The sequence below is a fragment of the Agrilus planipennis genome, unplaced genomic scaffold, assembly GCF_000699045.2.
Source record: "Agrilus planipennis isolate EAB-ADULT unplaced genomic scaffold, Apla_2.0 scaffold100, whole genome shotgun sequence".
NCBI classification, from domain to species: domain Eukaryota; kingdom Metazoa; phylum Arthropoda; class Insecta; order Coleoptera; family Buprestidae; genus Agrilus; species Agrilus planipennis.
In genome coordinates this window covers 924,768-949,960 of record NW_020442469.1, presented here as the reverse complement: position 1 = coordinate 949,960, position 25,193 = coordinate 924,768, and the positions used below count along the sequence as shown (strand labels likewise).

Sequence of the window (25,193 nt, the reverse complement as noted above, 5' to 3'; positions counted from 1 at the left end):
TCTCAATTTTTCAGTTTTATTCGTTCGGTCTCTTTGTGAGAGACTCGAATCTCTGAATTAACAATTTTATCGTTCGAGTCTCTCATACAGAGACTGTGAGAGATCCATAAAAACACTTAGGCAATAACTGAGAGACTGTGAAAGACTATGAGAGACGCTGAAAGACTCTTGAGAGACTGAACAGAGACTGAAAATTTTTGTCCAGGGTATATTAATGAAGAATTTTCCGAATGTAGTTACAATTGTTATCCTCATATCAAAGTAAAGTTTAAACAAAGGCGTATATAAGAAATACCTTAACGCAAACAACAGTTACTGAAATAAGTAAGTAAACTGCAAGAACAATTTTTGTAACAGTGACACTAATTAAAAAAAAAAGTAAGTATTTAGTGTCTTAAATAAATCCCTGAATGTTACACCACTGAACAATATATACCAGAAAGAGTTATCACAAAAGCAGACCAACAATCGCCCGTTTTATAGCCCTCAAAATTTGTTCTAAAGCAAATACTGAATACAAAATGAATGAGCATATTGTGTTAAGTCTAATGCAATTTAAGAGAATATAAAAAAAAGTATTTTTCAAGACAGAATCCAAATCAAATATCAAAAAAACTATGTATTTATTGATTATCCAAATAGAAGCAGTGCAACACCATCTGGTGGGAATTTGCTGTTACTGAAGTATTTCAGGCGTAAGATAGGGCGTTGCTAAAGTATTTCTACTTGTCTAACTGAGTCGACAACATACAGTGCGTAATAGTCACATAAACCAATTAATAAGAACGTTCATTCCAGGAACTTAAACGCAAGCGAATTTTAATACAATAAAATCAACCTCTCAATAAAAATGTGCCCATTATAACTAACTCATTTGATTTACATTTGATGTTCAATATCATCATCGTAAGGTCGTCAATCCTAGGACTGGTTGGACCTGCATCTCCACTCTTTTTCTCATTTCCCTAAAACTAGATCAGCCCACATTCTTAGCTATTTGTGAACAGTAATCTAATCTAGGTCTACCTCTACTCCTCTAAACCGCTCTTTCTGCTTGTAATATGTCCCTGACTAGCCCTTCATGCCTGAGAAGGTGTCCTACCAACCTATCTCGCCTATTTCTTATTGACTTCCATAGAGTATTCGGTTCTCCTATTGTTTCTAATACCTCTTCATTTCTAAAATTCTCTATCTATGATATCCTCAATATTCGCCTGTAACATCACATTTCGAACGCTTCTAATCTTTTTTTTCCACCGCGCCCACCGTCCATGTTTCGCATCCGTACAGCGCCGAGCTCTAAACATACACCTTTAATAATTGTTTTCGAACTACTGCATTAACCATTTACGAGATTAGAAGTGACTTCTTTTTGTTGATGGCGGCTCGACCCTACGCTATCCTCTGCTTTATATCCCTACTACTCCTTCCGTCCTGACTTATCTGACTACCTAGATACCGAAAATCAGCTACTTCTTCTAATTTTTTGTCTCCTATCGTTATATTCGCTCTTTCCCTACTTTTCCTTCCCTTGCATACACGTATTTTTGGTTTACTTTTATTTATCTTCATATACAATGCTCCTTTGTCAATACCGCTTCCATTTTAATTAAATTTATCTCTAACTCCTCCTTGCTAGATGCTAACACTGCTATATTATTTGCAAATCTAAGCATGCAAATATTGTATCCCTGTATATCTATCCCTACAGTTGTCCTGTCTTTAATGATGCTGATCGCGTCTTCGACATATAGATTAAAAAGTAGCGGGGACAGTGCGCATCCTTGTCTGACACTCCCCTAATATTTACTTGTCTAATGTTCAACATACTTTTCCATATTCACAAATTTCCCGATATATTTATAAATTAGTATTGCACACACAGACAATAATAATTTGGTTATTATGTGATTCCCACTAACAAAAATTAAAAATAAATGTGTGGTTTTCGGGACCCGGAAGCCTTATTGTACAAACATGTATATATATATACTTCTAATTAGTAGAAAAGTGAAAATATTGTTTCAATGAATAGTAATTAAATATGTGATTAAAGGTTGTAAATTATGCAATAACTGATATATTAGGTCTAATTAATCTTTGCAAAGTGACGGTATGCAGAGATTCTGTTAGTTGAGTGATGCTTCGGTTATAGGTATGGGACGGGCAGCTGTTGATTGCTCTATACACTAATTTCTATGGAAATTAAACGCTTTTGATCAATCAGCAAGTTGCTATCTGAGGGATTAAATCAACCGAGTGTCGATAAACCGACCCTAAAGAGGAATTAACTGAAGGATTAGTAATTTATGCCACTAATTGGGCGATTAACTTTGTAAAGTTTTTGAAAATGTAATTAACCATTGAACCGTTTCTTTATAATGGTATTAAAATAGAATAATTGGCGACGATAGAACTCCTTCGAAGAAGAAAGCCAAATTTAGATTAAGTTTAGTTTACGAGGTATAGTAATTATAAGTAATAAATTTAATAATTACATATATAAGTTTTCAAAACCTGACAATTTTTCAAATATTTTGATAATGTCCTTAACGAAAAATATTTACATTAGCGTATCAACGGCGTTACATTAAAATTGTTTCAATCTTCCAATGAACAGATTTAATATAGGTCTTCTAAAAGAAGAAAATTTAAGAAAGAATACATGCAAAAGAATCGTAAAAGATGATATCAGTACCCTAATTGCCTAAATGGGTACAAAATCATTGGATTGTAAATGATGTGATAACATAATATAACACAAACTAGTGAAAAAGTATATGGCTTACCTGTGAACTATTCCAATGCTATGCATATGAGCCACGGCAGACATCAGTTGCCTGGCAAACACTTTGGTTTGTTTCTCCTCCAATTTTCCATTTTTTTGGTTTTTGATGAAAGTGCAAAGGTCTCCGCCTCCAGCAAGTTCACTTACAATATAATACACGTTTCCGTTCTGAAACAAAAACACAAAATAATTGATCATATTTTCCGTGACGCTACTTTACTCATAATGACATCCTGTGTCTCAATTATTACACATTTCTTTTGGTCTGTCCATGATCGGGTAAAATCACGTTAGATAATATGAAATGAAGAATTTAGAAGAAGAAGTGTTATTATGTAATTCAATTCAGTAGTGTGTAATTTATTTTATTACTTATTCACTTTTAGTAATGTCTTTTGTTTATTTCTTTTATCTGATAAGTAATGTGATGATGGTTTAGGAGAAATAGAGGAATGAGGGAGGTCATTTTAGCTTTATGCGCAGCAGTAGAGAAAACGACAAAAAAAGGAAAGAGCTCGTTCATAAGATTCGTAGATTTAGGAAAAGCTTTTGACTATGTTAAATTGGACAAGATGTTAAATATACCTACTTAAAAAATGTAGGGATGAGATACAGAGATAGAAGAGTTATACATAGTTTGGATAAAAAATAACACAGCAGTATTAACATTTAGAAAGGAGGAATAAGAGATAGCCTTAAATAAATGGAAACGCTACTGACAAAACAGTATTGTACGAAAATAAATAAAAATAAAACAAAAATACTGGAATGCAAAGGAAGAAAAAGTAGGGAAAGAGCGAATGTAAAGATAAGAGGCGAAAGATTAGAAGAACTGGCTAATTTTAGGTATCTAGGAAGTCAGATAAGTCAGGACGGAAGGAGTAGTAGGGATATACAGTAGAGGATAGCGCAGGGTCGAGTCGCCTTCAATAAAAAGAAATCACTTCTATACTCGCGAACAGTTAATTTAGAAATTTGAAAAAGATTGTTAAAGGTGTATGTTTGGAGCTCGGCGCTGTACGGATGCGAAACATGGACGGTGGGCGCGGTGGAAAAGAAAAGATTACAAGCGTTCGAAATGTAGTGTTACAGGCGAACGATGAGGAGACCGTGGATAGAGAAAGTTATAAATGAAGAGGTATTAGAAATAATAGGAGAACAGAGGACTCCATGGAAGTCAATGAGAAATAGGCGAGATATGTTGGTAGGATACCTTTTTAGACACGAAGTAGCTAGTTAGAGACATATTAAAACCAGTAACAAAAGTATTAATTTTAGGCAAATGCGATTAGATCAGAATAGAAAAAGTGGAGGTGTGTGTCCAAGGAGTCTTAGGGCTAACGACCTTGTAATGATGATGATGAAGTTATGATAGGGTAAACAACTAAAAACAGGTAAAAAGCCACGTTTTTGATTACGCCTACATAAGATTCATTCTAAAGCGATCCATATTTTTCTACTTTTCCTAATATTTTCAGTTATTGTAGAAAGATATGACACCGCTACCATAAAAGAAAGCTTTTATCTAATTTAGTCTTCTTTCTATCACTTCAAATAAGCGACTTTCTCCATGTTTACACTCTCTTCGTACTTTTTCTGCATCAACGGACACCATTCTCGCGATCTCGATATATTTCGCAACACAATATTTCTTAATTATTTGTAGCAAAGACGTCTCCGGAAAAAATAAACCCGTCACGTCGAAAGTCCAGCAATTTATCTTCGAATTTCTGTTCACTCCTCCGACTTTCTTATTTTTTTTTGCGACCGGCTCAGACATCCCCTAAGCCGATCCTACACATCGATATTAGGGATGTCACTCTCCATGTCTCTGATACGACAAAGTTGCGCGGAATTCTAGGTTCTGTTGGGTCACGGACACAAGGGACTGAAAAATCGAAATTAAAACACATATTACCACGCGTTGGAAATGATAGAAGGAACGAGAACAGGAGAGAGAAGCGCACTCTGCAGATGAGTTCCTAACCCTCATCACGATTCCCAATGGAATAAGAGTTTTCGTGCATTCTCTGTGACATTCGAACTTTGCCTGCGGGAGAGATTGATTAATGTTTTCTTGCAGCAAGGAACAGCTTTCAACGATGTCACGCAGATTTAAAAAATTGCCCTTCTTCTTCCCATACTATATTATCATTCATGACTTATGGCGAAACGAAAACCACAAAAAACGAATCTGTCGAAATAGTCTAACTGATTTTTAAGTTAGGCCAACGTATTTAACAGGCAAAATTCGAAATAAATTCTAAGATTAAAGTCCAAATAAGTAATCATAACCTAATCTTCAAAAGCTGCATAAGATGAAACTGTCAATAATTATAAAAAAATATACATTAAAGTAAATTTGGGTGGCCTATAATTAATGTTACTAAGAATTGAATTAAATATACAGTAGAACCTCTTTAAGTCGAACCTCGATAAACCGATAAAAACCTTCAAAACTCGAAGAAATGTTTTGTTCCCTTCCCTTCAAGCCCCAAAACCTCCGTTACTCGAAATATCAACCCTCTGTAAGCCGAAATAACCAATGAGTACCTGCAAGTCATTTTGGTACATATTTTCCCTTTATAACTCGAAAATTTAAATTGGTCCTCTGAATCTTGAACATAGCAATGTTCTATTTTACAACCTTTACAACTCGATAATTTCAAACTTCTCCTCTCCTCTCTAACTCAAAATTAGTAAGAATAACTCTTAACCTCTACAAGTCGAATTAAAATCCGCCTAAGTCACAATCCTCTATAAGTCAAAAATATTACAACTCGAATTTTTTGACATTACCAGCGGATGTATTTCGGCTACTTCTAATGTAAGTATTGTCAACGCGAGAGAATGAAAACCATTTTCGGATTTTTCCTTTAGTTTTTAGATTAACGAGAGGGACTTTGCAATACCAAATCTCTATAGATGGCGTCTATATATTACTCTGTCTGTAAGTATGTACCCTGCAGATTTTGATGAGTGATAAGCTTAAATTGGTTATGGAATAACAGGGTCATGACCATTTTGAGCCACGAAGCGGTAAAAGGTTAAAAAGAAAAAAGAAATAAATTCTGACATTATTGTGAAACAAGTAGAAATTAGGTAGTTGTCTGTTATATAAAAAGCCCTTTCGTTCGTTGTGTTTTTTCTTTATTACGAAAGGAATAAAACTTTGTACATGACACCGTTAGGTCCTTTTCTGTTGTCACTTGAGTGTTAGGTTCGTCGTTACTGCCAAAAAAACAGGCAGCAGTTCCCACTTCACTTGCTATTTATTGCAGGCTTCATTCATTCGAGTCGGTAAGCGTTTTAGGTTTTACGATTCGTTATAAAGGAGTGTTTCTGTGGAGGCTGTGGCGCAGCGGATCGTAAAATTTACGCCTTTCGCATCGTGCGGGGGCAATAGGAGGGCGAATTTTTGCGCGATAACTTGGAAATTTATCCGCACTTTGCGACTACTCAATTAGGAAAAGGATCGCGAATTCCTCCCCAAACAATTTGAATAATTAAACGGTTTAAGGCTTATAGAGGAACGCCACGGGAAAGGTGGCAACCGTTAAAAATGTATTTCGATGAAACTTGGAAACTAACTTTCATAATATAATATCTACGATACTCTACGTAGAAAAGGTGGTAACGGATACTTCGAAATTTGGATTTTAAATTAATTTCCTGTCTAAAACGGTCTTATTGATTCGTTTTCGTTTCAGTTGTCCAAAAGTTTCTCAACCGTCGAGAATTTTAAATAGATTAAAGCAAGGAAATTAATTTGAAACGGAGACTGAATGAATTCTTAATTACCATTCAACGTCTTCATCGGAATACGTACCAATCTATTCGTTAAAAACTATTGGGAAATAAAAGGTAACTAAATGCAAAATTAATATAAAAACATCATTTTAAGACTACGACTTTTCTAAACGATTTTTAATTTTCTCCTATTCTACAATTTTCTTAAAAAACATAGATTACCAAAACATTACACACAAAATTTATAAACCCAATTTAGGTATTGACATCACATACCATTTATCTATTAAAATTACCCTCAACCTTAAGACGTCAGCTATATTTAGTTTATCAAAAACTAATCGAAATTTTTTTCCAAACAACATAATAATCAACTGATAATAATATACTAGGTATGTCTGAAAAATTAAGGAAAAAGAAGGTACATGAAAAAGAAATAGAATGGACCATCTCGCACATACATAAACATGAAGATAATGACCTTACAAAAGCCTCAACTGCTCCGGCAATTCGCGTGATGTCGCCAGTACTTACATTCTCATTGTAATGTCTACATGTGATAACCATGTCCGCATATTCTTCGTGATATAGACTTAACCTTTTTTTGTATTTTGTGGTAATAGCAGTAACTTTGCCAATCGAATAATACCTACGAAGTACAGGTTACTACAAATAATCGTCACACATGCAATTGACCGGTCTGTGTACCAGCGGCTGCGAAGGTCACGAGTAGGTATGAGTGTTTCGTTACTTGACGCTTGCGATAACGGAGGCTGTCAAACTTGCAACTGTTTTGAATCATTGATGGCTCGTTAATTGGGGTACTTTTTGTGTACAGCTATTAAAAAGCGAATAATAACTGAATACGTGACATTTTATCACAATCGATTCTTCATTAGTAGTTTCAGGAGACTTTCTTTTAGCTCTCGCCTGATGTAAGTATGTAATACATTTATCCGTGTGAATTTTTATTTAATATTTTTAAGATATTAGCGATGCAGGTGTATTTACAGTAAAACACAACATAAATTATAAGTTTTTTTTTATCAACCTTTCTCACTAATTATTCTGTTAAGTTGCCGACGTGCATTCAGTTTAAGCGAGTCTATCACTAGATAAATACGTGTAATTCAATGGAAGTCTGTCTATTCACTTATTATGTTGGTAATTCAATTTTAGTAGCTCATATATGTATGCATGTGTGCCGCCACACAATACAAATGGATGCTCAATCATTGAGATTGATTCTGAAACTGGCAGGAATCCGACACGCCTATCAGTTAATAAGTTACACCATTTATTGTTAAGAGGAACACAACAGAAATTATCAGGGTATGTATTGCTTACACTCAATTATGTCTGACACAATGCAAAGCAGTTCGTTGTTCAGAACCCTCAGGATGTTATACGATAGCAAGACCTGCAGACGAAGCTATTCCATGTGACGTAATTAACAAATCGGTACAACACTACAGGGTGTCCACATGAAAAAACAACAAACGAATACATATTAGATACATTATGATAACCAAAGAACCTATAATAAATTAACGTTATTGGCAATTATGTCTTTCTTGGTTTTCTGTTTCTAAGTATTGAATTGCAAATTCTGCATCGAAAATAATGGTCTCAATTGATTTGTCTGTGTTTGTGTTCTTAAGGTTAGGCTTTAGTTCCTTTTTCAAAAGATCAGTCTCTTCTTGTGTAAATTCTGTTAGTTAGGTTATCTAATATCTTCTAGAAAGTATGTGTCTTATTGCAGTTTTTTGGGAAAATAGTTTATCTATTTTTTTGGCTTATATTTCGTATTTCTTTTTTATTTCTTCCTTGGTGGTTTGAATCAATAATCATAACTGATAAAACAGAACACATAATGAAAACAGAAGAATTCATTGAAAACAACCATTGCAAAACACTACATAACAAGATCCAACAAACAAATTTCAAATAGAGATTAAACAGGCAATCAAAAAAATCTCCAGATATTACACCACCCAACGAAGCAAATAGAAATCCACAAATGAACCCATCTGTTCCAAAACCTTAGAAGCCTGCCAAAACCACACAAAGAAAATAAGCTAATCTGACCGTCGTAAACTACAAAAGTGCTTGAGTATACAAAATTTCTAAAACATTAGCAAACATCCTAAAGCAAGGAATAGAACTGAAATACATTCATGCAATAAAGAGAAGAAACGAACTACCAGAAAGACTAAATAATATTAATATAACAAATAATATAAATATAGTGTCATTTGATATCATAAACCTACACATTAATATACCTATTCAAGAAACTATTCAAAAAATAGAAATCAATTTTGGTGGAATAAATACCAAACAATTAATAAGAATACTTGGAACAATTCTAAATCAAAATTACTTCAGATTCAACAACTCATACTATAAACAAAACAAAGGATTAGTAATGGGAAGTCCCTTAGGAATAATGTCAGAATTATACCTGCAAACACTCGATGAAGAAATAGTCAAATAAATAAACAATAAATATAAAATATTAGCATGGATCTCATATGTGGACGACATATGCGTTAATACTACGGCAATAACATATTACAAATTATTAATTATTATACTGAAAATGTCAAATTCACTTAATTTTCATGAAGCAACAATCATCATCATCATAAGGTCGTCAGTCCTAAGACTGGTAGGACACGCAGCTCCACTCTTTCCTATTCTGAGCTTATTTTCGCATTTCCTTAAAACTAGAACATCCCGCATCCTTAATTATTCTAATTATTTGCGAACAGTAATTTAATCTCGGTCTATCTCTACTACTCCTATTTCTGCCTCTAATACATGTATGTCTCTGACTGACTTCTTGCTTGAGGAGGTGTCCTACCAACCTATCTCGCCTATTTCTTATTGACTTCGGTGGAGTCCTCTGTTCTCTTATTCCTTCTAATGACTCTTCATTTCTAACCTTCTATATCCACGGTACCCTCATCATTCGCCTGTAACACCACATTTCGAACGCTTCTAACCTTGTCTTTTTCGCCGCACCCACCGTTCATGTTTCGCACCCGTACAGCCCCGCGCTCCAAACATACTCCTTTAACAATCTTTTTCAAATTTCTAAATTAATCGTTTGCGAGCATAGAAGTGACAACAATATGTAGAATCAATTGCTTATATTATTTACATCTTTTAGAGTTTGTAACATATTGTGTTCCGAAGTGAATTAGTGCCTTGAGGTTTTCTAAAGAATGAAGAAGTAAAGTAGTTATGCGCCCCCGTACCCCTTAAGCCGTCACTAGTGCAGACTTACCTGCATTGTTTGGAAAAGTGCTGCTATACAAGGGTGCTGAAGCTGGGACATAATCCGAGCTTCTCTGTACAAGTTCTTAACAACATACTCTTCTTTAATTTGCGAAACGTCCATAATTTTAATTGCTACCTGCAACAAAGTAACATCCGAGTCAGTTTTTTATCCTTGCATCATTGTGGTAGACTTTTCTAGTAAGAAGGCGTCTGGGGCTTAGTAGCAAAAAGGCGGTTATTTAGTAATTACACATAATGAATTGTCATTCATATAATTAATAAATTCAACTCGACTAATTGTAAGAACAGACCTGTAACAAATTATAACCGAATCCGTGGTGCAGCAGTTATCCTTAATTATTTGTCGAACATTCACAGATAAAGATGGACAATATGACAACCATCAACTTATTATTTTTAATTTCATGTCATAAATTTAATTTAAGATTGATTTTGTGTATAAGTTTTAACCGAAATGTCTAACAAATATTAAATTCTTGGATGATTATACAATTTCAATGTCTCCGTGTAATATAATTAACTAAATAATCTACCTTCATAAAATCTTGGACAGAAAGGCGAAACGTCGCTAGAGATTACGTAATAAATAAAGGCTGCTTCTTACTGAAGGTATATTTATTTAATCTAGTCAGATATTGCGAACTTTGCTTGATTCTGCTCCGATTCCATACCGTTTCAAAGACACACTAACAGAATTTACTTCAAGAATTTAATGAGAATTTAAATTGACTTTGTAAATAAATTAGTACGTATGAGTTAACTAAATGTTGTTGTACGTTGTACTTGTGCCAACAATTAAATTAAAAGCTCAGGTATATCGTTTATATGATTGGAGAGTATTATAATCATTTTCCATCGAATAAGTGAACACGTATGAATAATTATTGGCGATAAATATTTAACGATTATTCAGCATAACACGTAAACTAATGCCATAAATTGAGCTCGATTGGCACTAACACCTCAAAATCAATTGTAGCTAACGTAGAGGGAGGATACTCATTATGAATTAACGATTTTCTATCAATAATGGTAGGTAGTGGTAATACTAAATAAAGTTCAAGGCAATTATGTGTTGGAAGGTTTTTATTTATAAAGAACCAACACCGACGTTTTGCCTCTGTTTGGGAGTCTTTTTCAAGGCTGCAATGTTATCATAGTAATGTAGGATATTTTATATTGAATGTACACTTACTAGGTTCTTTAGTTATGTATGAAAAGGTTCCACATAGTTCGGTGCTTGTAAGTGGTGCATAATATCAAAATAAATATTGATTAGCACAATTATATATAAAATAATAAACAACTAAACAATTACAAACTAACACTGACTTAGAGACAACACGAATATAAATAAAATAATCAGTTAAAGTACAATTAAAAACCACGGGGTACAATAAAGAGAATACTCTAATAACATTAAGGATAAAAAGTTGTATCATAAAAAACAAAGAACCTTTTCTTACATAACTGAAGAACCTAGTAAGTGTACATTCAATACAAAATGTTATAATATTGTAGCCTTGGAAAAACCTCCCAAATAGAGGCGAAACGTCGGTGTCGATTCTTCATAAATAAAAACCTTCCAACTCTTAATTATCTCGAACTTTATTTAATATTTATTATCCAAAGTAATTGATGAAATGGAGAATAGGTAGTGGTAACATCCATAGAAAAGTTTATTAGACAGTCTGTAATGAAAAATCTAAAAATGAAAAAGCATAAAAAGTATAGTTCGAAGTGTCATTTTGTGGAAGTATCTACCGATAGAATTTAACCATTTTAATGAACGTTAAGTAATTAGATATATACAATAATAAATTGTCATTAGAAGAAGTTCTCTATATACCAAAGGTTTAATAATTTCAGGAAATAGCCATTTATTATTAATGTTTCCATTAATTTTTCCCTTTTTTTTTAATTGAAGTATATAATATAATCAAAGCCAGTATTTGTTGTTAATTAATTTTTAATGAAAATTAATTTAAAGTATAATTTTAGTAAGGTATCTGTGGATTTGTCTAACCGTTGCCGCCAATATAATGGAATATGCTAAACCGAGGGGAGTAACTTGATAGATTTATACAACCCATTTGCTGCGGTAGCGTCGTCAGCACCCCTAGATTTATATACAACGTGCAGTCCAATAATCAGACACCGGTGGTTATGGCACGGCGCCACTGATGGCAACCATAGGGGATACCACAGCATCTCCATATACACTCACACTTCGCGTGATTGATTGTCAATGATTCTTTGAACACAGGATCTTTATTCAACCCTATCAAATCACCCCAGTTGAATCATCACGTTTGTTGTTTGTGGTTTATTAATATTTTATGGAATTCAATTTATTAATTGATACAATAATGAAATTGTTGTTGAACTTACAAAGCGAAAGGAGTTAAGGATGAACAAATAAAAAAAAATAAGTCCATACAGTCCATTAAATAATAAAACTACTAAATATTAGCGGAATTAACGAAAGTGTCATGGAAACAGAAGTAAATAGTAAATTGTTGCGGAAGTGAAAACAGAAACGGATACGGAAGCGGAAGTGTAATGATTTTAGGTGTTTGGTGGTCGTGCGCCCTTTTTGGCGAATGTTTTGCTATAAATTTTGCATTTAACACTTGACTTGCATCGATAATAACAACAAAATAATCCCACATCGAACTTCCCTTTGACTTTAAAATTGCACTTTTAACTTAAAATTTACACCACAGAGCAAACAGTATACAAAATAAACAATCGTTATAACTGTATTAATATTTTCAAAATAAAATTATTAGGAGAATTGGCTAAGGGTGAGCTGAAAATCTTGGACGTTTTTAGGTTAGTAGGTAGGAAACTAATAAGAGAATAAAAGTTAATAATAAACATTAACGCTAATACTTCACAAACATAAACGGCTGATAATAATATATGTTCACAATGTTGCAGAGAGGTCACTGAAAGCTGACGCAAGTACCTGCACAAACTAGAGCTTTGCAACGAGCAATTAAGTTGTGTTTTGAAAATGACCGAATTCAGTCAACAGATAAAAGTACTTAATAAATTTTTACGACTCCTTTTATTGTTGATAATGATGAGAAATAAGATTTTGTTATGTTCCGATAAGCTTCCGTTATAAAAATGCAGAACAAGATGCGGATGTGAAAATGTATGCGGAACTTCCGCAATTGCGCAAGCGGAAGCAGAAGTCTGTTGTACTTTGTTATTACCTGAAAAGTTCTATAGCTTTTTTAACATCCTTTGAATTTTAATTTGTAGAGCATTCGCTGTATTATTTTTCATGATTAAATATAAATCATTGAAAAAATCTTTATTATTTAATGTGAACTATGCCCTCATTTGTTTCTGTAACCAGTTTTATATGTCCATGTTTTTTATTATCAATATTTTTTGCGGTTTACGATTCGTTTTATGATATTTCAAAGGTACTCGTGATCACGTAATTCTAAACTTTCTGACGGTAGTGTAACTCTTTTATATTCGAAAGTGGATAATAATAGAAAGGTAAAACGTACCGTGATATTACTTTATTCAGCTGGAATAACAGTGGGTTTGGAACAAAAAAAAAAAAAAGAAATACCCCGCAGTCGATACGGACGGTGCGCGGCGTTCAATTTTTAAATAGAATAACGACGAAGAGTAACAGCCGCCCTCGCATAATGGCCATCGCTGCATTTCAGTCAATTGATTTTGAATAAACTCCAACAACGAATGAACTCCATAATACCCGTCGATGCGGTTGCCTTTTTTCATCGACGATTCTAGTGTATGGTAGATGGGCATTATTCATGCAGATAGACGTCTGATATGAAGGGTTGAAATGTCCAGCGATTGTGAAAAGGGCACTTCTCCATTAACCATTTTCTACCCATCCTTCTTCTCTTTCGCTCTTAATATACATATGTGGAAGATATCAAATAAATGAAAGTGAAAATTAGATTAAAAATATGCTCATGAAAATTGCCTGTTATTGCGAGGAAGATTGTTTCACAAAAAGTTATGGGCAGTATATCGCCATCTACCGGTATTCACAGCATTTTAAAAGAATGACAAAGACTTTATTAATTATAAGGTGCCTATCGTCAGACAATTGGTTTCTGATTAGCAAGACCATAATAGATTTACCGTTCTTTTTTAAAACAGTTAAACCAGAACAACCCATATCCTTAACTATTTGCGAACAGTAATCTAATCTAGGTCTACCTCTACCCCTTCTAATTTCCGTTTCTGTCTCTAACATGTCTCTTGACCAGACTTCCATCTGAGAAGGAGTCCTATTGACTTATCTCGCCTATTTTTTATTGACTTTCATATAGTTCTCTGTTCTCCTATTCTTTTAATACCTCTTTATTTCTAACCTTCTCTATCTACGGTATCCTCATCATTCGCTTGTAACACCACATTTCGAACGCTTCTAACCTTTTCTTTTCCGCCGCGCCCAGTGTCCATGTTTTGCACCCGTACAGTGCCGTGCCCCAAATATACACCTTTAACAACCTTTTTTGAATTTCTAAATTAACCGTTCGCGAGCATAAAAGCAACCTTTACTAAAATACCAATAATAAGATAAGAGAATTTACCTATTGTAGAAACTGAATCTGTTTCTATGTTTCATTACAGCATTAGGTATAATGAAACTTCCGTACTTCTACCATACATTTTTAAACATAACACTTTTTAATCCTCTGAACTTCTCACGAAATTGTACGTAGCAATCCTTAATATTTTGGATTAAAAGGAACTTAAGCATATTGAGAATTAGGAAAGCGGAAAGATCTTAGTTGCGATACAGAAAGCTCACTACAGAAACGTTTTTTCATGTCTTTAACTTTAATGTTAATTAAATTTTTAATTATAGGATTTATAGAGTTTAAAATGGAAACATAAATCTGTAATTATTCAGTTTAGGATATCACTACGATTAATAAGTCATTTAATTGCTATTGATCTTTTGGAGTTCGGGTCGCGTGAGCTTCATTTTGTGCCGATGTTTCGTAAGCTTTACAGTTCATTTCTTTAGTACAATCCATATACTGCGACTGAAATTTAAGAATCTGTGCGCACCACATCAATATTTTTACGTAAATAGAAATAAAACAGTAACCATGAGAAAATTTAATTGCATGTATAGCGTTTATTCAAAGTATTTTATAATAAAATGCTTCATTTTTTTTATTGTATCTTCTACGTATAATTGGACGAGAGTTTACTTATTTGAGTTGACTCGCCTTTCAATCATCCGGTTTGTTCTTTGGCGCCCCATTGTTTATGTTTGATTAATTATCAGTTACATATCATCAAAAAGAGCATTATTTTGTTCGATTTGACATCATTTTATGCGTGTTATAATTAGGAATCAATAAGTTAACTGACACTTTATGCCACCTACTTATCTATCACACCTTCTCTACATTTAGTAATCATCATCATCATAAGGTCCTAAGACTGGTTGGACACGTACCTCCACTCTTTCCTATCCTGAGCTAAACTTCGCATTTCCCTAAAACTAGAACAGCCCACATCCTTAACTATTTGCGAAGAGTAATTTAATCTAGGTCTACCTCTACCCCTCCTAACTCCTGTTTCTGCCTCTAATATGTCTCTGACTAGACCTTCATGCCTGAGAAGGTATCCTACCAACCTATCTCGCCTATTTTTTATTGACTTCCATAGAGTCCTCTGTTCTCCTATTCTTTCCAATACCTCTTCATTTCTAATCTTTTCTACTCACGATATCCTCATCATCCGCCTATAACACCACATTTCGAACGCTTCCAACCTTTTCCTTTCCGCCGCTCCCACCGTCCACGTTTCGCACCCGTACAACGCCGTGCTCCAAACATACACCTTTAACAACCTTTTTCGAATTTCTAAATTAACCGTTCGCGAGCATAGAAGTGACTTCTTTTTATTAAAGGCGACACTACCCTGCGCTATCCTCTGCTTTATATCACTACTACTCCTTCCATCCTAACTTATCTGACTTCCTAGGTATCTAAAATCAGCCACTTCTTCTAATATTTCGTCTCCTATCTTTATATTCGCTCTTTCCCTACTTTTTGTTCCCTTGCATACCAGTATTTTAGTTTTACTTTTATTTATTTTCATACAGTACTGATCTGTCAGTACCGCTTCCATTTTATTTAAAGCTATCTCTAGGTCCTCCTTGCTAGATGCTAATACTGCTATATCATCAGCAAATCTAAGCATACTAATCTTTTGCCCTTGCACATCTATCCCTACAGTTGTACTGTCTTTAATGATACAGCTAATCAATTTGTCGTCGATTAATAACCAAATCCAATCACAGTTGTTAATTAATTGTAAAACCGTTCTTGTACAATACACATAAATCTAATTTCTGCAGACATGTTGCATGCACATAAGTTAGGAAGGTCGTTAGGTAGAATTTTGCCGTAGAAGAAGACAAAAAAGAAAAGAATGCGAAACTTGTTGAGCTCGAGAGTAATCACGTTGCGAAATAAGACGGCCGTGCCAGGTACAATTTCGAATGCGGAATCTCGGGAGCTCGGTAATTATCCATAAGCACTTGTAACCTTCTGTTTTACGGGAGAAAGAGCCGCGTTGTCGGTCGGATCTCTCGGCCATTCGAAAAGCCCGTTGTACAGGACATTTCATCCCACGGGCACTGCTTCTTAGGCACGTACAACGTTACATTACGTTCCTCTTCTATTGCTCCCAAAAGAGTTTCATCCTCTTCAACAGACGAAATAATTAAACTGACAAAGAATGAAACTTTCAACAATGACACGAATATGCGAATAAACGAGTACCACCCCCGCATACGCACTCTGTTTTGGCTTCATTACGGCCGCCTGTAAATTCAACTGATTTTAAATTTCTACTCAGACGCAGACAAGATAAAGGAAAGAGAAACAAAATTGGCCAGAACTTTTTCAATACGTGAATTATTTAGTTTTTTATGTATTATTACGGGTTACGACGGTTGTTACATTTTCAATGAATATTCACTTTATTAAATAATTTTGTTTCTATTACACAATACACGGTTGTATGCCATTTGTTTTAGTACTCAAAAAGTTCACCAGGAGACAGAATTTCTGTTCTATTTCTTCCTTTCTTCAAGATACGAGGGTGGATTGATAAGTTTCCGGCCTGACCAAGAAAAACAAGGTTTTTAAAAATTTTTTTTTTTTATTTCTCAACATAATCTCCTCCAAGGCTGATACATTTCTCATAGCGGTGTTCCAGTCTATTAATGCCATCTCTATAGACTGATTCGTCAAGCTCCTCAAAATAACCATTTACAGCTTCGATTACTTCTTCATTGTCCGCAAATCTCTTACCGCCAAGCCATTTTTTGAGATTAGGGAACAGAAAATAGTCACTCGGGGCTAGGTCTGGAGAGTAAGGAGGGTGCGGCATCAATTCAAACTTTAGATCGTTGATTTTAGCCGTCGCAACGATTGACGTGTGCGCTGGTGCGTTATCGTGATGAAACAAGATTTTTTTCTTCGCCAGATGAGGTCGTTTAATTTTCACCTCGTGGCTCAAACGTTGCAATAAGTCTGCGTAGTATTGACCAGTGATAGTATTACCCTTTGCAAGGTAATCAATGTATATAATACCTCTTGCATCCCAAAAAACAGTAGCCATAACCTTGTTCGCCGAAAAAATTGTTTTTGCCTTCTTTGGAGTTGGTTCCCCTGGTCCAATCCACTGTTTAGACTGTTCTTTGGTTTCAGGAGTGTAGTGGTGGACCCACGTTTCGTCAACGGTTACGAATCGACGCAAAAATTCGCTTGGATTACGCTTATACAATGACAAATTTGCGGTAGAAATGTTTTTTCGAATCAATTTTTGGTCGACTGTTAGCAAACGCGGCACCCATCTTGCACAGAGCTTTTCCATATGCAAATGTTGGTGCAAAATATGTTGCACACGTTCATATGACATCTTACAGGTCTCAGCTATCTCACGCACTTTCAATCTGCGGTCTCCCAGCACTATTTGATGAATTTTTTCGATCATATCTGGAGTTGTGACCTCAACGGGGCGTCCTGAGCGAGGCCCATCAGAGGTGCTCACACGACCCTTTTTAAACTCGGAAACCCACTGCTTAACGGTTGAATATGACGGGGAGGATGTCCCCAGTGTTGAGTCCATCTCTTTTTTAATTTCCTTCGGCGTTAACCCCTTCAAATAAAAGTATTTGATGACAGCACGATTTTCCTGCTTTTCCATTTTTACGAAAACCACAGAGGCGTCTTGTTCAGCGTGCTGTCAAACCTACACTAGCAAGGAGATCGGGCTGAAACTATAGCTACAAGCTATCCAAGGATGGTACTATAGAATGTCACCTCAAGGTAGGCCTAGTGGCGTCATCTCTTGGTTAGGCCGGAAACTTATCAATCCACCCTCGTATTATTATAAATGAAACCCAAAACGAGGTGAAAACACATTATATTATCGTAATCAACATTAAGGATATTTACCTCTACAAATACGGTAAAATATTTACTAAACATCCTTCAAAGGCTTTAAATTGCATTTATTGAACTTAAATTACATTATTATTTATATGAAATGATGGCTGGAGATATTTGCACTTTGTCAAAAAATGATGCCGCATTGTCCGATATTTGGCAATATATCGGCCGCATTGGCCGATTCTCCAATATATCTCTATGTTGGATTCTCATATTGCCTGCATAGAATAATGCTAATATTTGCAGTATTTCTAATGTTAGAGAAGGGCCCAATTCGATTTTTCACAGTACTAAAGTACCTACTCAATCCAAAAGTCATAAGAGTATAATCATATTAAGCTTTGATTGATTCTTTTAATACTTCACAAAACGTTTTTTGGTAAAAGGCAAACGTTAATATGTAATAAAGAAGATGGTATGTAAATACATTATTGAATTATACAACACATATATCCAATACGTTTAGATTTTTTCTGGGCTTTTCAAAACACGTTTGGTTCTACTGTTGTAATGGTACAACACGAACTTTTCGTAGTCGGTGAATTTGAGAATTGTTCATTCCGAGATAAAAATGTTCAGTCTCTTAGAGTCTCTGAAAGCGAGACTCAAGTCTCCGTCTCTCATCGAGTCTCTTTGGTGTCGCTGAGAGACTGTCGAGAGACTGTCAAAAAAACTGTTTAGCGTCTCTGAACGAGAGACTTGAGTCGCTCATAGAGAGATCCTCATTTCGTATCCAGTCTCTGAACGAGAGACTCGAATCTCTGAACAAGAGAATCGAATCTCTCAATAAGTGGTGTTTCGATAGACATGGTTAAAATTTTCTCAGTTCAACATATTTCAGAGATCCCAGTCTTTCTACGAGAGATTCGAGTCTCTCAATTGAGACGAATCTCTGAATTAACAATTTTATCATTCGAGTCTCTTATACAGAGACTGTGAGGGATCCATAAAAACGCCTAGGCAATAACTGAGAGACTGTGAAAGACTGCAAGAGACGCTCTCGGAGACGCTGAAAGATCATGAGAGACTCAAAATTTTTGTCTAGGGATGTATTGTGAACAATATTGTCTTTTATTTTTGAGCCTAACTTAGATAAGTGAAAGTCCACTTGTATTATGTACGCACTTTTGTTTATTAATCGGTAGAAATAACTATTATCACGGCGCTTGGATCTTCCTTATTACTTTTGATAAGCTATCTGAGGAGTCGACTGAGATCCCTGCAGAGCAATACTCTTCCTGCCGATCATTTACAATGCAAACGGGTACGATCCAAAAATTATTCATGATAACTCCAGTGTTTCTGAATTTTAAAGCAGAAAGGCTCGGACGGCTATGCGGTTACGGAAGAGATACGATACTCTGTCAGTATGTAAATTATAAAAAATGAATTTTTAAGGTGACCCAAAGAAAGTTTTTGCTCCTGCCACTGTCGTAAAAAAATCTCGAGATATCTGTGGGTATAATGTCGATTTTTCAAACATTTTTAGTAATAGTAAACCGTATTCGAAATGGACAACGTAATCTACGATAAAAGATAAATTCCATTTGCACTTGGCAAGAGAGAGAAGAACCTTTGTAACATTGTACTCGCCCATCCAAAACGTAATAAATATTTTTAAAAGGTCATACACGGTGTTATTTGTACGTATAGACGTATAGAACCCAACCAAGAACGACGGTACGAATGTCGTCTATATAGAATAAAACAAGACTAATCGTTGTCGATCTCTAATGCCATTAGAGGAGCTGCAATGGCCCTCTATAGATAGAAATAAATAACGATAATAGCAAACATTAAACCATAAATTACAAAGTTTCGAGATCATCGGACATGGGTTATGGCTCACATATTTCTTAGTATTAATCCTAAAGGAAATCATATTTCAACGCTCTGCACTGCCTGGATAAATAAATTTCCCACCAAAGTATAAAGGAAAACAATGGTCTCCAAAACTTAAGTGATACTTTTAAAATACTGCCCGTTTTAATTAAAATATTTAGACCAAGCAAGTCAGAAATCCATTCTTAATAAATAATCGTAAGCAAAGCGTAGCTAAAAGTTAAATAAAGATTAAATTTAAATTGGTAGAACACCTTTTCAGGCATGAATGTCTAGTCAGAGACATATTAAATGCAGAAACAGGAATTAAGAGGAGTAGAGGTAGACCTAGATTACATTACGGTTCGAAAATACTTAAGGTTGTGGGATGATCTAGTTTTAGGGAAATGCAAAGATTAGCTCAAGATAGGAAGGGGTGGAGGTTCGTGTCCAACCAGTCTTAGGACTGAAGACTTTATGATGATGAATTTATACATATATCCTCGAATCCAGGGACATTCCATGAAGGGAAAGCCTGCCAGAACGATAGACATGAATCACTATCTGGTGCATCTTTATTTGACAAAAAAAAACTTTTGGGTGTTTCATTCCCGCCACCCAGTAATGCTAGTGGGCGGGCAGTCCCTCCGGACTACGCCGGAAGGTAGGGCGGAAGGCCCTCTTCAGCCTGCTTTCAGGAATCGTGGGAAAGGGTGGGTGGTGTTTCGGGTGAGAAAGATGAGACGGACGAAATGAAGACAGAAGAGAATGAAAGATTATCTGTGGAATATTACTGCCTCAGCATTTGCCTAAGTGATCCAAGGAAACCACAGAAAAACTTGGACCAAGGCAGACTGACCCGGAATCGAACCGGCGTCCTCCCGAATGTTAAGCAATGGTCTAGACCTCTAGGCCATGCCGCCCGGTTTTATTTGACATGATACCCATGAGTATGCGTAGAATTACTAAAGGAAAATGGATGAAGAAGTACTTATCTTAAACTATGTAGGGTATCTATAAATACACATATGCATTTAAAGGGATAGAAGTTTCATGTGACTACTATGCAAGGGTTCCGTTTTTGCCATTTGATTAGATCAACTTAACAATGAAATTTTTACGTAGCCCTTCGAATTGGATAACTTATATATGCAACGTCAAGGCGAAACTACAAATTGAGTTTTTACATTAATTAAATTCAGAGATCCGCTGCGTATTTACAAAGAAATCCTACTTCTGCGTTTAACAGGTTAAAAAGTATTTGAAAAATGTTGAAAGCATTTTTGAGTGTCATAACTCACCCTCGGTTAATTTTCCGAAAGACGCTTACAAAGCAGATGCGGCTTTTTCATTTTCATTTAGAAAACAAAGGTCGGATGCTTGCTATCGACCGTTTGTCATTTGCTTCGAGAATTGCGCTCTTTCTACTTGCTTTTCCTAAAATCGTTTTCTTCCATTCATTTATCCATGACAGTGCTCTCCTAATTTACAATGTCTATCTCAGTTAGTCCAACTGTGATGCAACTTGCAACAACCCATTCATTAACCCTTTCACTCCAATACAATAAAATCATTTACCCTATGGTTTAGCAGTTGCAATAACGATTACTCTACAATTTCACCGATTAATTGTAATTAAAGCAAAATTAAATGAATATGTTGTACACTTTAAAGTAAACGTTGCCGTATCATCAATCGAGACAAAAAGTAAATAACGACTGCTCCCAATGGTTTTATTTATTAATCGTAGTTACTCAAAAATTTGAATTTGGCTGAAAGAAAATGAATTTTATCGTCTGAAGATAAAATTTGGTTTCCTTTTCTAAAAAGCGCTTTGTGTCATTTCCGAAGATTGCAGGCCACGAGGAAATTCTGCAATTTTTTACAGTGGATTAGAGGAATTGTGTGAAATAATTGTACTTAATAGGTAGGGATAGAAATGCGTGAGTCGAACTCGTTTTTTGTGTCTACAATAACAGCAGAGAAATTGTAGTTAGTTAAAGAAAAGAAGAGAAATTGCTTTTAAATTAAAGAGTATTGCGTTAGCAGAAGCAAAAGTTTTATTTCGTTGACGATGGTAAATATGTATGTAGTTGTGGTGTCACAATACGGCGGCAGAACGGGCAAAATGCCACGGGCCCACGGCCTGAGAGGTCATGAGGCCAGGAGAAATCCCATTTATTTGGAAAAAAATATTAATTTTGTATTTAAGTTAAGTATTTCTTTGATGGCATGGGTTTGTCATGCTCGAAAAATCCTCGCTTTTTATTTTTGAGTATAACTTTTTACGAAATTTAATTAAGTATACATATCTACTTCGTGATTTCCCAAAATCAAACTACAACGTGAAGCTTTTTCATATTAAGGGAGGCCCTATCCGATGAATTTGCTATAATTACGCTACTATGTACTGCTGTGTAACTTTAGTTCGTTTTGAAGCAGTCATTGTTTTGTGGCCTTTGACATTGTCGGTTAATGAACGGGAACGTGTTGGAAAATGCTACGCAGTCGGAAGCATGTCGCCTATAGGGTCGTGTCGCGCCGGTCGGTTGGGTATTCGCAGCTTTTGCTACCACCGCTCGCTGCAAAAACTTTGGCTGAAATCGCGGCCTTATCCATCATGTGAAAACAGTCGGCGCCCGCCGCCGCGACAACCCGATCTGCGAGTGCGGATTTTATTTAAATTGATCACTGAAGAACATAAAAGGTGTCGTTGAGAAATGGATTCGTCGGTCGTATTAACAGGCGACACTCTGACGCAACAAAGGGGAAGCACCCGGACGACGTTCCTATCAGCATTCTACGTATATATCTCAGCGACGACCAACACATCCTTCGTGGCTGCATTACGATGCGATATTGTAATATTTTATTTTGATTGTGTATAATGAAGAATCTATATTTTAAGAGAGTTCTTCCCATATAATAAAGTAAAGAGATTTCGTTTAATTACTGTGACCATAGGCAAGGGTGGCATCTTTGGAGTCTAGTATTTTGGAGTATAGTATCCATGCACCCATCCTTATTAGCAATGTAGGAATTTCGGGACGTGACCAAAAACGTAAAATGTTATTAAATTTGTAAAATGTTAAATTATATTTTTGAATATTTTTCAACTGTTGCGTTTATTAAATATAGATTATATAAAAATAAATGGTTCCCCATTTTAATTGAAATTCAATTTAATCAGGATGTCTCAAACAAACATATTTTTGTCAAATTTTGAGACTGCTTTAAGACCAATAAACTTACCACTGTGATACGTCCAGATGCAAATGTGTAATTCAACCACATCAGAATGAGAATTTAAGACAAATATCGAGTAAGGAATTGAGAGGAAGAATGAAGAAATTCAAATTATCGAAGTAGGCAACATAAACATCAATCAAGAACAGAAAAGTAATTTAAATATATATTCATTTTGAGACAGCAAATTTAACAATTAATGTTTAAATACAAAAGATTAGGTAAGATATATATCGGTTATTATACAAGTAGACTGTTTTGTCTTTTATTCATTACCTTAAAGAACCAAGGAAAACGGTTAATAGAAAAAAGAATTCTGAAAATCTCTTAACATCTCATGTTTTTGGTTAGTATATCTAGATATAAGTATTGTATATGTTATAAAGGAAGGGAGAAAGAAATACGGCGAAGGTGGAATAGAAAGGGAAATTTATAGCATATTTACTACGCCTGGATAAATAAGGGAGTTGTGTATTTGCGGAAAATACCTAAAAACGTCCCATTTCTATTTAAATAAGTCGGAGAAAACCACTAAAAAGAAAAGGAAAATTATTCAGTGCATAGCAGATTGACTCTAACGGATTCCCCTGAAAACGAAAAACACAAAAAATTTCGGTACCTACTGGACCTCCCAACTACTTTAATATAATTTAATCGAGATGTCTAAACGGTGGAGCTATCAGGATACTACACTTATTTGTTCCGATTTTAATTGTTTGTTTGTTTACCAGTAGACCTTTTTAAACTTATCTTTTGTGATGAAAAATCACTATAATGCAAATTTGCCCTTCAGTAGCGATTCAGTGGCTAGTTTTCCCGCAAAACTTTCTTCAATTTTAAAAATACAAAATCCAATTCTGATTAATTCGAGCATTCTGAATTCGAATATCTAAAACAAACATGTACAATGTTTAATTTTTATTCATTTGGATCCGTTTTTGTTAAGATTTTCCCCTAACTTGTTTTTTCGTAAAATTTGAAACTAATTCAATTGTAAAAGTAAATGGGCTTCGATTAACCATTGCTTTTTATACGAGGTGGGATATTATACGGTGCATTAGTCAAATAAGCCCGATTTTGTGAAAGGAACACATTTTTTTCGAGTGAGTGAATTGGCAACGCGATTTCGTTTTCATTCATCGTATCTGCTTGCTACTTTCTCCCTAAACACGACCCATTCGTTTCTCTGCACAACGACTATTGGAATATTTCACGTTTTCGATCGGGGACCGTTTCATGGAACGACTACAGATTTAGGGGAGAGAAAGCGGCGCTGCTGGCAAGGTGGTGGTGGTGGGCTATACGCGATGGAAATCTCCTTCATTGAAATGCACCGATTCGCTGGCTCATACGGTATTATCCATTTAAATGGCTATTATTATTTGCTTCCGTCGTTAATTTCAACGTGGAACTGGCACACTGACGTTGACGCAATTCAGAATAAGGCGACCAATTCAAATGCAAATTGAACCTGCGTTTCAAATTAAATGTGTAAAACAAAAATGAGGACAAAAAGCAAATGAAATTTTGAATCCACTACAGACAGACACAAAAGTTAAGAAGAAATATCACTCTGCGATCATAAAAAAATTAGTGGAATTTCCACTGATTTTTTCAGTAATGTAATAAACCACTTAAGAATCACTGCTTTATATCATTTATCACTAATTCATCAGTGGTGTTCTGGCCGCAAAGTGGCATACAATTCATAACAGTTTAATTTATAAAAGAGTTTGTTCCTGTGTTAATGGCATTATGCTAATCCTATTAAATCTATAAATACTTAGGTAAGTTTG

At 35.1% G+C, this 25,193-nt stretch overlaps 1 protein-coding gene across 12 annotated transcripts in view; it reads right to left on the bottom strand.

Annotated features, from left to right (window-relative positions):
* LOC108736193 (probable serine/threonine-protein kinase MARK-A) overlaps window positions 1-25,193 on the bottom strand; it is a 395,028-nt gene that overhangs the window by 50,443 nt on the left and 319,392 nt on the right. For 10 of the 12 annotated variants that reach the window (XM_025981385.1, XM_025981387.1, XM_025981386.1 and 7 more), the window contains 2 exons: window positions 9,831-9,959; window positions 2,790-2,956 (listed from right to left, as the gene is read on the bottom strand). In XM_025981385.1, the coding sequence (XP_025837170.1) occupies window positions 2,790-2,956; window positions 9,831-9,959 (296 nt within the window). The remainder of the gene's footprint in view (window positions 1-2,789; window positions 2,957-9,830; window positions 9,960-25,193) is intronic. The other 2 variants (XM_025981388.1, XM_025981389.1) reach the window with 1 other exon arrangement.